The sequence below is a fragment of the Lathamus discolor genome, chromosome 9 (genome assembly GCF_037157495.1).
Source record: "Lathamus discolor isolate bLatDis1 chromosome 9, bLatDis1.hap1, whole genome shotgun sequence".
Classification (NCBI taxonomy): Eukaryota; Metazoa; Chordata; class Aves; order Psittaciformes; family Psittacidae; genus Lathamus; species Lathamus discolor.
In genome coordinates, this window is record NC_088892.1 from 21214986 (window position 1) to 21227656 (window position 12671).

A 12671-nucleotide genomic window follows, 5' to 3' on the forward strand; every position below is an offset into this window, starting at 1 on the left:
AGCACCCCAAAACCCTGCATTTCTTGAGTTTCACCATTTGAATGGGTGCAGTCAGGCTGTTGGGAGCTTGGGCTCCCTCCGGTTGCCTGAAACCATCAATAGTACACTCCAGAAGAAGGATGCTCTTGCGTTGACGTGTCGTTTGTCACACCCAAGAGAGATGGGAAAGGTTTGGGAAGGATTTGGCTGGGGTTTTTGGGTTTCATCTGTGAGCAAGCAGTTCAACACGCAGAGCAGAGGCACAGGGAAGGCTTCCTCAAACCCAAGGCAAGTTGATCCTTCTGACTTGGTTGTACAAAGGGTTTGCATCTAGTGAAGGGAAGGTGGAGAAGATGAGCCGGGAATGACTCACTTGTCATGGGAGCCTCTTCCCAGGGTTTGACCTAGTTGTGCAGGGAAATGGAGATCCATACATTAAAGGAGACTCTTCCTGCAGTCAGGAGCCTTTACAAATGAGTTTTTAATGGTGATTCCTAAAAAGAAAGGAATTGGCAGGAAAACAAGCAGCACAACCGCCGCTGGGAAGCCGATGCAGACACTGACTCCTCCTCAATTCCCTTAGGGAAGGCTGCCTTTGACGGGAATGACACTGACAAAGCTGGAAGATGCTGAAGGGAATGAGCACATGTTTGAAATCACAGGTCAGTGCCCCAGGCCATGCCCCCAGTCCCAACAGCAGCTGCCACTGGAGGTACTGGTGGTCTCCTCCTCGCCCTAACCCCTGCACCACGCTTTCTGTGTGCTTCCACTGTGTGTTCCCTAAATTCCTGAGCATCTCCCTCCTGGTTGAGGCAGCCTCCTCCCAGCGCCCTCCAGCTCTGCCTCTGGGCTGCTTTTGGAGACCTTCAGTGCTCTGTATGGGATAAATCACCTTCCCCAGTAGCGCTGCTCTGGGCTGCGTGTGCCCTGTCTGCATCCAGCATCCATCCCATGCGGCTGTTAACAGCTCTGGTCATTAAAGAGCTTTCCTAATGTTCCTCCTGGTTTTCCCCTTCAACTTATTGCTCGTAGCTCTACGCAGTCAATTCATGCTCAGTGCTTTGGCTGCAGTGCAGCTGTTTGTGCTGGTGGCATTTGGTGTCAGGGTCCTGTTAACCATGGGAATGTTGCATTTGCTTGCCTTTAACATGCAATAATGCCTCACACATTCATTTCACTAATTCCCTTTGGATGTCTGTGCAGCTCCCGCACTGGGTGCCTGGAGCAGGACAGTCACATCTTTGCCTTGGCCTTTTGCAGACAGTAGATGCTGCAGTCTGAGGAGCATCCTGTGGCTGTGCCGAGCTGAGCTCACCCTCTGTGTCTCTGCTGTTAGCTAAAGACTGTTCTTTCACCCTCTGCCATAGGGACCATGACGGAGCGGATCACTGTGTCCTGCAGCACCAGCCAGGACTTGCACGAATGGCTGGACCACTTGCAAAGGCTGACCAAGGGGACGTGCAACACCATCTCCAAAACACAGTCCTGGAATGCTCATTCGGTGAGTGTCTCACCTCCCCATCTGCTCCGTGCCCAGCGTTCCCTCATGCTGGGTAGGGAATGCACCTTGATATTGAGGTACAGCTCTAGGACACATGCTACAGTTCTGTTTGTAACTGGGTCGTGCTTGTACCATTCTACATGTATCCTGCCCACTGAACTCTTGTCCCCCTGCGTTGCTTGGTGGCTAACAGCCTTCATCTGCTTCCCATCTCTTTTCCCAGGCATTTAGTTCAGCCGGACAGATCCGTGGGCCTCTGGAACCCCCCAAAATCCTCAAGCCCTGGAGCTTGAGCTGCCTCCGTCCTGCTCCTCCACTCAGACCCTCGGCAGCGCTGAGTTACAAAGAGGTAACCACCCTGTGTGCCTGCAGAGCATCCCCACTGCTCGCGTCCAGGTTTCTCATCCCATAGCAGGGGCACAGACGCTCAGGTTAATGGGATGCTGAGAGCAATGGCTCTGCCAGGCTTTGCCCCAGCCCTGTGATGGGTGCTTGTCGCTGTGGCTGGCTTTGTGCTGCACGTGAAGCGTGAGCACGTGTGCTTGCAGGTCCCACAGTGTGTGTCCCATTGACTCCTTTGGCAGTGCCACGGTGGGTGGTGGAGCTGCATCCTCTCCTCCTCCTGCCTTAGTCTGAGCCATGGGTTCCCTGCTGGGATGTGCTCCAGCTCCAGCCGTGCTGGTGCTGCAGGATGGAGAAGCAATGCTGCACCAGGAGGAGGAGGAGGAGGAGAAAAGCCTGTTGATGTTTTTCATGTCTCCCACCCTGTGTTTTGGTGGATGGAGCAGGGCTCCTGCAGCACTCTTCACCACCCACCTCAGTGTTTTACGCACCCATACCCTGCACAGGAGGCAGCAGCCTCAGGGATCGCTTCCTCCACAGAAACCTCAAGCCTCTGGGAGGCAGGAGGCGGCGTGGGGAACCCCAAAATACAACCCAGCTCTGCTCCTCACCCCCCTGCTGCAACTGCAGCGCTCTCCTTCCCTGCCTCACGGTAAACTTGGGGGATTACTCACCAGCAGCTTGGGTAACGTTCCCCTTCCTGAATGAGCACTCTGGTTCTGAGTCAGCCACTCTTCTTGGTACAGCAGCACTGGGAGCATCACTGCCCGGGGGGGCATGGGGGCTCAGGAGTCAGGGATGGAGAGCCCGGCAGCCGAGGGGGCTGTGGGTTTGCTGCTCCAGGTAGAGATTTCGGGTAGCCTCATGGCATTGTGTTACTTTGATTTCTTAGAACATGTAAAAGGGCTCATTTCAGTGTGGGAATTAAGTTGTGCAACCAGGCAGACTGGAAATGACCCTTGATCTTTCCATGGTCCAGATCCATAACGTAGGCTAAACTGTTACTTGCTTGTATGGTGAATTAAAATAGGCTAGAAAGGCAAAGAAGAGGAGAGATTTTCCTGTGTGAAAGTGAAAGGCTGATACTTATTTCTAAGGCAGACCAAACCATCTCACCCTATTGGGTGATATCACTAACACCATGTTCCTTTGCAGTTTCTCAGTTGTCCCCTGATGCAGAGCAGGAGTTAAACTTAGTGTCAGAACCAGGCAGGAGGTTTATGCCACACAGGGACAGGAAAGGATGCTGCTGTGGGCTGGATGGTGGCGTGCAAGGTATCAAAGGACCCATTGTGTGGTTTGCATAGGAACAGGCTGTGCTGGCCACGGTGGTGGGAACCCAAAGGCCAATGGGTCCACCAGAGGCGGAGTGGGGTCAGTCCATACTCTCAAAGGAGAACACGAGCCTGTGATGGGAGATAAGCTTAATTGTTGTCCCAAGCAGATCTCCGTCTTCCTCATCCCTCCTTCCGGGCGCTCCATCGCTAATCACTCCTGTTTCACTTCTCTGCCTTTGATTTAAAGTAGGGCACAAAATAAGCTCCATGCTTCCTATAATGAAGGATAATGAAAGCTGCAAAGGTTATTTGCGTGGAAGTGAGTGGGGAGTTTGGATAAGATGTTCAAACATCCAGTGTGACTTCACCTGTAGTGTAGGGCGGGCTGGCAGAGTCTTGTGCATTTCCTTGTACCTCGCTGTGCTCAGGAAACCCCAGACCCTGCTTGCGCACTGCACGGCACTCGTGTTGTTTCCATTGAAATTGGGTCATTTTTCCTGTTCTGTTTCCAGTAACCATTTGAGATGACAGAGCAGGTGCTGTGGGTAAAGCCCTGTGTCAGGATTCAGGTTTGCGAAGGGAAAAACCCCAGGTTTACAGATGATTTCTTCTGCTCTCTTTTCTTTCTTTATCTGAAGTGGCCTGCTTTGCCTTAGATGAAGGGTTTATAACATCAGGACTCAGGACTTGGCTGGCCAGACCTGTAGGAGAGCCACATGGCTCCCTGTGCTGAGCATCCCAGGGATGGGAGCCTCCGTGGGGTGTCCAGGAGCTCCCTGTCCTGCCAGCAGAGCGGGGAGATGCTGGTGCCTGATGCTGTCAATGGCAGGTTCCCTCTGAGAAGGTCCCCTTGGAGAAGATGCAGTCCTGGGAGCACCAGGGTGGGCAGAGCATCCCATCACCCTGGCTGGGTTGGGTTGAAGACCACAGGACGGGTGTTGAGCCCTAAGCTGCTCCCCAGGGCTCGGATGGAGCCGGGCGAGCAGGGTGGCTGCAGCATTCCTGGTACCAATAGGTCCTGCATTTTAAGCACTGTTTGACACAACCAGCAGCTACAGAAACCTACTACTAACCAAGGAGGCATGTTCTCTAGTTTTACATGTTTAGAGTGTATTAATGGCCACTTTCCATGCGTTTCACATGTAATGGTTTCAGTTCTGCATGCCACCGTGCTCCTTTGCATGTCGATAGTGCTCTGAAAGCAGTACGGAGGGTGTGCCACATTAATCACTAACATTTAAATGTGTTTTAGAATTGTGGATTTAATGGACTCGGTCAATAAAATCATCAATTTCTCACACTCATCTTCTCTTTCTTTGCATATTCATTGTAGAGGATGTCTTATATCTTAAAGGTAAGGGTAGACACATCTCTCTTTGGCTTGTCGTGGCAAAGAATGCTTGTTCCTGTTCACGCTTCTCGTGCTTGCATGACCCTCCCCTTGCCTGGCTGTATCAGTGAGTTATCATGAGAGTCAGTAGTGGCTGGCAAGTACATTTTGAGTTAACTCTCCGGAAGGATTTAGTATTATGGTATTAAACTTCCTGGCAAGCCTCTCCTGCTCAAAATCCGCATTGCATGTAACCTGCTAATACACTAATTGTCTCCAAATCAGCAAGACTTGTAACTCAGTGAAGGAGATAGATAAAAGCTTCTGCTTCTTACCTGTGGAGTGACAGCAAACACTAACTTCATGTGTATTTGTTTGTTCTCTGTGTACGTGTATGGGATTTATACTCTCAAATGAATGCATTTAGGAGCAATAGCATTTGCCAACTGTTTTATATGGGAAATCAAAGCAAGCCAGGGAAATAAATGATACTATAGGGTTCTCTATACTCAACGTGAGCAGTCTGAAAGTGCTGTGAATGTGTTTGACATCTTTGGCCAAGGGGCTTGTCCTGGTGCAATCCCCATCGCTGTTCCCGGCAGCAGCAGGCCACAACCAGCACATGGAAAAGGCAGAAAGCCTCATTGTCCCCAACTTTGTCACTGTCTGCTTTGTAGCTCTCTCAAGTGTCGTGCATAACAAGGATATAGCTGCATTCAACTGTGCTGCTCTGCTGTTAGAGCTGCCCCTCAATCTGGTTAAACACAAGGGTCTGTTTCTCTATAGGATTCCAGCAAAAGTCCCAAAACAATGAAGAAGTTTCTTCCAAAAAGGAAAACAGAGAGAAAACCATCAGATGAAGAGTTTGTTATCCGGAAAAGTAAGTGTTGTGATTTCCTTTTCTTCTTGGGGACGTCTCTGTACTCAGTGATCCCCACGGGACCTTGGTACAATGGGATACCCATACTGGGAGCAAGCCTGTGTGCTGCTGGGCATGGGAGGCTTCTGGAAGCCTCCCACAGATCTCCTTCCAGTCGTGACTGCCGGACATGCTACCATCCTAGCACAAGGTCATGGGTTGGGGGTGGTCTTGTTGTGGGTATGAAGCCAAGGAACGACTTCCAAGTAGATAAAAGCTGCCGTAAAACTGCGCATCAGCAGGCACCGAAATATGTCTTGAGAGCCGGGACAGACCCTTACCATGCCAGTGGGTCCTGGAGCAGTCTCCATGGGAACACAAAAAGGCTCTTTCCCTGCAGGGGTGTCCACTGGCAAAGCGGGATGTCCTGGCTGCTGCCACCCAGCTCCAGCCCCTGCCACGGGCAGGGTCCCCTTCCACTGGAGCAGCTTGCTCCAAGCCCCTGTGTCCAACCTGGCCTTGAGCACTGCCAGGGATGGGGCAGCCACAGCTTCTCTGGGCACCCTGTGCCAGCGCCTCAGCACCCTCACAGGGAAGAGCTTCTGCCTAAGAGCTCAGCTCAGTCTCCCCTCGGGCAGGTTCAAGCCATTCCCCTTGGCCTGTCCCTACAGGCCCTTGTCCCAAGCCCCTCTCCAGGTTTCCTGCGGCCCCTTTAGGCACTGGAGCTGCTCTCAGGTCTCCCCTTCAGGAGCCTTCTCTTCTCCAGGCTGCCCCAGCCCAGCTCTCTCAGCCTGGCTCCAGAGCAGAGCTGCTCCAGCCCTCGCAGCATCCCCATGGCCTCCTCTGGGCTCGCTCCAGCAGGATCTCAAAGGGGATTAGGACAAAGTCCCATGGGCAGCCTCAGTCAAGGAAGCAGCATCCATTTCTCTTAAGGGGCTTGGGAGCAAAGGCTGGGGGAGGTGAACCCAGAGAACATGCCTTTGTGTGAGAGCTGCTGTCTGCCGTGTCTGACAGGTACCGCCGCGCTGGAAGAAGATGCTCAGATCCTGAAGGTGATCGAGGCATACTGTACCGGGGCAGGTTTCCAGCAAGCTCTCAGCTCAGGTGGGCACACAACCACATTATTTAGTTCTTACTCTGCCCACAGCACTGATAACCCCTCTGGGAAAAAACAGAGGGTTGCATCATACAGCACTGAGACTCATGCTTGGAAACTGTGTGGTATTCAAGATAAGGGAGCTTTATCTGCCTAGTGGTTTAGTTGCCATTGTTTTTCTTCTAAACACAGAGAATGAAGGAGGTAGGAGGGCAGATGAGACACAGCTATTTCACCAGCACTAAGGAATTAAGCAGACCTAGTCAGGGCCTGTGGCTGTCGGCACTGGCAACCTGATGGTAATCTCAGGTTGCATAGAGCTTTAGAAAGGAAGCATGAGTATTATCTCTCAATCAGCTGCGTGTTGAAGTTGCTTCATAAGAACCTAACAGCTTCAGCTCTGGAAATAAAAGTGTTTTATCATTGCTGGTGAGATGGCAAATTAAATCACTGTAATGTGGAAAAGAGGGGCCATGGTTCTGAGAGCTCTTGACCCTACTCGAATGATCTCATTTATAAGTCATGATGCAGCTTCAGATGCAGTGAGCGCTCTTGAAAAGTTCCCCATTGCTGCTTTAGCTCCAGGTTGGTGGTACGCGTCAGCCTGTATTTAACCAGGGCAGGTAGCTGGAGGCTGCTGCAGCTCCAGCATGCAGAGGGGCAGGGAGAAGGAGGGCATCAGGGACACGTCCCCCTTTTCCATCCCGATGATTAACTCTCGTACGCAGGCTCCCGTAAAGACTCCATCCCCCAAGTCCTTCTTCCTGAGGAAGAGAAAATCATCATAGAGGAAACACGAAGCAACGGCCAGACTGTCACGGAGGAAAAGTAAGCGCCGCTGCTCCCTGCTTCCCGATCCCTTGTTGCTTTTTGGGAAGACTTGGAAAACCCAGGCCCTCTCCTTTGGCCTCTGCTCTTTTCACCGACTGCTGCCTTGGTCCCGGCAGGAGCCACCAGGCTATTCCAGTTGCTGTTTTGTCCCTGTTTAGGAGCAGAGCCGCCTTCCAGCTGCTCTGACGTGGCTGCAGCCCTTTGGGAGTCTGGGAGCTGGGTTCCGAGAGCCAGCTGGGTGAATCCCAGAGCTGATCCGGATGCAGGACAGACCCAAACAAGTGGCTCTTTTAACTACTGCCATAGTGGGGTGCTGCTGTCCCTCGGTTGCTGCCCAGCACCCCATCTGCGAGGGCTCTCCTGTGCAGCTTCAGCAGCTGGGTGACTGCGCTGATCCACTCCTTTCCTCACCCAGACAATGCATTCCTTTCATGCTTGGCTCTTTGCAGCGTAACCTCAAGGGCTCAAGGCTGTTTTACAAAGGATACTCAGGCATTTCCAGTTCTGAAATCATGGGTATCTATTGCAGTAACATGAACAAGGAAGCCATAGCCACAGGCCTCTGCTGATAGCTTCAGGAGAGCAGAACAAGGTATTTTTCTTGAGGTTTGAGAAGAGAGCCTTGAATTTTGGACCAGTGGCCTATAAACGAGCTGTGCTTCCAGAGTCCCCTCATAGGCAGCAGCAGTAGCAGCAGCTTGATGCTTGCAAAGCAGAAGCACCATCCCCATCAGCACCTCGCTCACAAAACCTCCCATGTGTGTTGCTGGTTCGCTGCACTCCAGCTCTTTCCTTGCATTTCTCTTTGCAGGAGCCTTGTTGACACGGTTTATGCACTGAAAGATGAAGTCAAAGAACTGAAGCAGGTAATTTAAGGGGATTGTTCGTGCTGGGAGCCGAGCAAAAGCCAGCCAGGCTATACTGGGTTGTTGTCTTGGACTGGTTGGTGCCCAGGAAGGGTCTTGCCCACTGCTGGTCTGATCCTGCAGCTCCCTCAATCAGGTCACCATGCAATTGCTTGAGGCAGTAGGAGGGCAGGAGGAGTTGGTCCTTGTGGTAACGTGAAACTTTCCCCCTACTCTAAAAGCTCTTTCAACTTGACTGCAGTAATGGCTTCAAACTGAAGCAGGGGAGGTTCAGGTTAGTTCTAAGGCAGAAGCTCTTCCCTGTGAGGGTGCTGAGGCGCTGGCACAGGGTGCCCAGAGAAGCTGTGGCTGCCCCATCCCTGGCAGTGCTCAAGGCCAGGTTGGACACAGGGGCTTGGAGCAAGCTGCTCCAGTGGAAGGGGTCCCTGCCCGGGGCAGGGGTTGGAGCTGGAGGAGCTTTAAGGTCCCTTCCAACCCAAACCAGTCTGGGGTTCTATGACCGTTTGTTTTCTATGGGTCTGGTGGGTACCAGTCCTTGTAGACTGGGAGGAAATACATCCTCCTCCCTCCAGCCCCAAGCCTGGGGGTGGGAGGGAGCACCCCAGAGAAACAGGGTCCTCCAGCCTAGGCTAAAATTAGGTTTCCAGGAGGATGCTTCTGCCTGCTCAAAGTCATTCTGTGCAGGTCCATAGGGTAGTAAGGGACTGCTTGGGTGGATCAGACCACAAGTAACCCATGTTGTTCATCCTCAACACGTGACATGTCCCTGATGCTTCATCACCTTGGAAGCACCAGGCAGTGCCTCATTGCATGAAGTGCATGTGGGCATCGACTGCACCTTCATTCCTTTATTTCTCACCTCGCAGGAGAACAAGAGGATGAAACAGTGTTTGGAGGAAGAGCTGAAATCCAGGAAGGACTTGGAGAAGCTGGTGAGGAGGCTGCTGAAGCAGACGGATGAGTGCGGCAGGGAGGACACGGGGCGCAAGTCGTCCCTGATTGCCTGAGCAAGGGGAGAAGCTGCTGGCAGTGGTGTGTGACCTCAGGTGTTTTGGGGAAGTGGAACTGGATCCTTTGCCTCTCCTTGCTCCTTATTTTGTTGGTTTGGGGAATTTTGCTACCAAAAAAAAAAAAAAAGAGTCCTAGAGAAAAAAAAACAACAAAAAATTCCATAGTTTTCCTTCCATGCAGTAAGGAAATAAACCAGAAACAATCAATCACAGCTAAACCAGTAAGCAAGCGGTCCATGATTCACAATTCATCTGCAGCAACTAATACCTCATCGTACCTGCTACTGGGAGCAAATACAAACTCTGCTAAATGATTGCTGCTCACAAAGGGTTTGGCAGCAGTTTCCTAAGAGGAAGCTTGAGCACTTTTTAATGCTTTCATTCTGATCAAAAGCACCGGTACCTATTTATTGAATGAAAGCATTATTGAGGTGGCATTGAGCAGAAACCAAAAAGCACCGTGCTCCTCTGTTCAGATAATCACAAGTGGGGAAGCTCTTCCCATCCACCTTCTTGTTCCCCATTAGTTGACTGTAGCGAACTTAGAGCCCAGCAATACTGTGGTTCCTGTGTGGCCTTGATCCTGATTCAAATGTGCAATTATCATGAAGACATTGGAATTCCTTGGGGAAGTGAGAGCCGGAGCACCTGTCAGAGCGCATGGGAAAGGTGTGCTGCGCAGTGCTGCCTCCTGACAGCTCGTGATTAGCACAACAGGTAACTGCTCTTCTGTCCCCCCATCCCTTCCCTTGATGCATGACCCACACCTCCTTCCCCCCTGCTTTGTTTTCATATTGAGTGTCCAGGTATCGTATCAGTTTAGAGTCTTGCTGTGCTTCCCCTTGCAGGACAGGCTTTTCTCTGTATGAATTATAGACACTGCTTGACAACCAACACCACCCCCAAATGTGCTGGCCCCCTGCTCCCTTCACCTTAGGCTCGCCAATGCTCCTTCCCAAAGGCTGGGAATGTAGGCAATGGCCACTTGTCCCCCCCATGGCCCCAAAGGGGCTTTCTGCTAGGGAAAAGGAACTTTCCCTTGGGATAGGAAAGTTATTTATGCTTTGACAAGAGCTGGAACGCTCCTGGGGCACGGATATGCAGCACCCTCCAGATTCCTGCACAGCTCCTCGAACACAGCACACAGGCAACATGCATATGTATCAGCTATCTCCATCCTATTTGGTGTTATGCCCTCATTTAGAACAACTGTTTTCCTTCCTTCCTTCCTTAGCAGCATTATAAAAGTAACCTTCTGTTAAAGCTAATGATAAGTCTTATGTATATCACTGGGATCACTGGGCAGCATGGTTCCAGGGTGTGCAGACACACCACAGCTCATGAGTTCATGGCTTACGTTGGTCATGAAGGACATAACAGAGGCAATAATTACAGCTCCCTCCTTGCAGTTAGAATTGAGCCAGAAATGATGTTTGGGGAGAGCTACGCTCCAAAACAAGGAGCAGGAAAAGAACCCCTCTTGAAGCTGGTTTTAGGCCGGAACAGAGGTTCTTTTTTGCTCCAGAGCATCCCTTCTGAGTGGCAGCTCTCCACATCCCTACCCAGGCACACCGTGAAGTGGTTCGGTTGGCAGTCAGGCCCTGCTGTGCTGGTTAATCGTATCCCAGGGTGCTGCACATGGGATGCGGCTGTTCCGGGATGCCATATCCAGAACCCCTGGCACTGTCCTGTCCTCCTGCCTGCCCAGAGGTGGGATGGGGACCAGGTTTAGGCTTGCAGCTCATGCAATGAAGCAAACTAAGGGCCATTCACACTCCAAGGAGAGGGTAAAAACGTTTCCTCGCTGCCCGCCCGGTTGAGTTGAAACCCGTGCTGTGTACATATGCATGTGTGTGAGGCGTAACGTGGTGGAGGGCACACTGGGACTGTTTGGATCAAGCGTTTTGTCAAGAGCTAGAAGCCAAAAAACAAGACAAGAAACTTAACTAAAAAGGAAAAGAAGCCATGCCGGATGGACAGCAATGTTTCCATATTTACTTTGTTTACAGCGCTTTGTAAATAGGTTCCAGTGAGTCTGTCTTTAGGTGGATGTTGTGTCCGCTGCCTTCCAGTTTCTCTCTGTCACGTAGGTTTATTTACTGTAACTACTTATGCAAGTTCAACTTTTCTAACATGTTTTTATTTTGAACAGTTTTTTAATTGACATTTTCAACAAATAAAGAAGGACAAAACCCAATCACTTTTTGGCTCTCGGGGCTGCTTCCTTTGTTTCCACCACGATGTTCTGGGCATCCCTGATATGCTCAAAGCAGCCATGGCTGCATCACCTACTTGGGGGCGATACTGGTGCAAATGATGCTGCTAGCACTGGATCCGTTACTCGCGCCATCACCCTGCAGCAGAGGAAGGAGATGCGTTTCCATCCCTCAAGCCCTGCTTGTACTCTGCTCCCAAGGATGCTGTATGGAAAAGCAGCCGCTTCCCGCAGCACTGGCAGGATGCTGTAGATAAGTGACTTCCTGCTTGTTTGAGATTTGATTTTATTCTCTTTAGTTGGTGTGTGTGTTTTTCCTGGCATTTAGGTGTGGTGACAGGATTTCCTTTGGTCTACCGCTTGGACAAGACCTCCTCTCCTTTTAACTCTTTGGTAGGGACGCACCGTGCTCTCAGCCGAAGCAGGAGGCTCAAGGGCTGGATCTTGCTTTCCCTTCCCAAACGCAGCACTTGGAGCAGGAAAAAGAACAAGTGCAAACAAAACACTTGGGCACATGGTGCAGAAACCACTGGAGTCTGCAAGGGAGACCCAAGTGGTGCTTTGGGGACCTCAAGGAAGAGGCAGAGCAAGGCACCTCCAGCCCCGGGTGCCCCAGAGGTGGTGCTGGCCACAAGAACAAGGAGGAGGCATCGCCCAGGCTCATCTTGGAGGGAGCATCTCCACTCCCATGTCCCCTTGAAGCCAGATCCAGGCTTTATCCAGAGATTATCCTGCTTTCCTAATACATAAAGGGTCCCTTTGGTCCCCTCTCTTGTGCCAGCTCCCAAACGGCCCCTTTACATGACCCAACTCCAACACAAGCGGCAACAGCATCCTCCGAGCAATGGAGCTGGGCTCCAAATTACCATCAACATGAAAAAACAGGAAAATAACCCCCAACAGCTTAATCTGCACAGCCCAAAGCACTGCAGGAGCTGGGGATGCTCTGGAGGTGCCCATTCATGGTGGGCATTGACTACCCCAGTACTGATCCATAGCATGAGTGCCCCCAACCCAAACTGAACTGAGGGGAAGTAGTCTCCCTTGCCTCCAAGCAGGTGTGCACACAATGGATTTGGCCTCCTAAAAGACCCTGTCAGTGGGGACCCTGCCCCAGCCAGGGGAAAGGGCTATCACCAAGCAAGGGGTGCCAAGGTAAGACTGGTACCAAAGGCACCCAGTAAGAGACCCTGCTTGGAAACTGGCATCCAGCAGTGCAATGGCCTGCGCAAGACCATCCCAGCGCCGTCTTAGGAGCAGACCTGCAGCCTCCAGCCAAGCAAATCCTAAGCACTGGCCACATGTGAAAGCTCTTCCACTTCCAAACCGGGTAGATTCCGGGAGTATTCCCAAACCTTTGCACTC

The 12671-nt window shown here is 51.5% G+C and overlaps 1 protein-coding gene across 4 annotated transcripts in view; it reads left to right on the forward strand.

The window, feature by feature from the left end:
* Positions 1-11291, forward strand: part of ARHGEF6 (Rac/Cdc42 guanine nucleotide exchange factor 6) — a 39363-nt gene extending 28072 nt beyond the window's left edge. For 3 of the 4 annotated variants that reach the window (XM_065689166.1, XM_065689169.1, XM_065689170.1), the window contains 9 exons: positions 563-641; positions 1347-1480; positions 1704-1829; positions 4433-4453; positions 5216-5309; positions 6303-6392; positions 7113-7212; positions 8027-8081; positions 8948-11291. In XM_065689166.1, coding sequence (XP_065545238.1) covers positions 563-641; positions 1347-1480; positions 1704-1829; positions 4433-4453; positions 5216-5309; positions 6303-6392; positions 7113-7212; positions 8027-8081; positions 8948-9088 — 840 coding nt within the window. In that variant the 3' untranslated portion in view covers positions 9089-11291. The remainder of the gene's footprint in view (positions 1-562; positions 642-1346; positions 1481-1703; positions 1830-4432; positions 4454-5215; positions 5310-6302; positions 6393-7112; positions 7213-8026; positions 8082-8947) is intronic. The other variant, XM_065689167.1, reaches the window with a different exon arrangement.
* The last annotated feature ends 1380 nt before the right edge of the window (positions 11292-12671 follow it).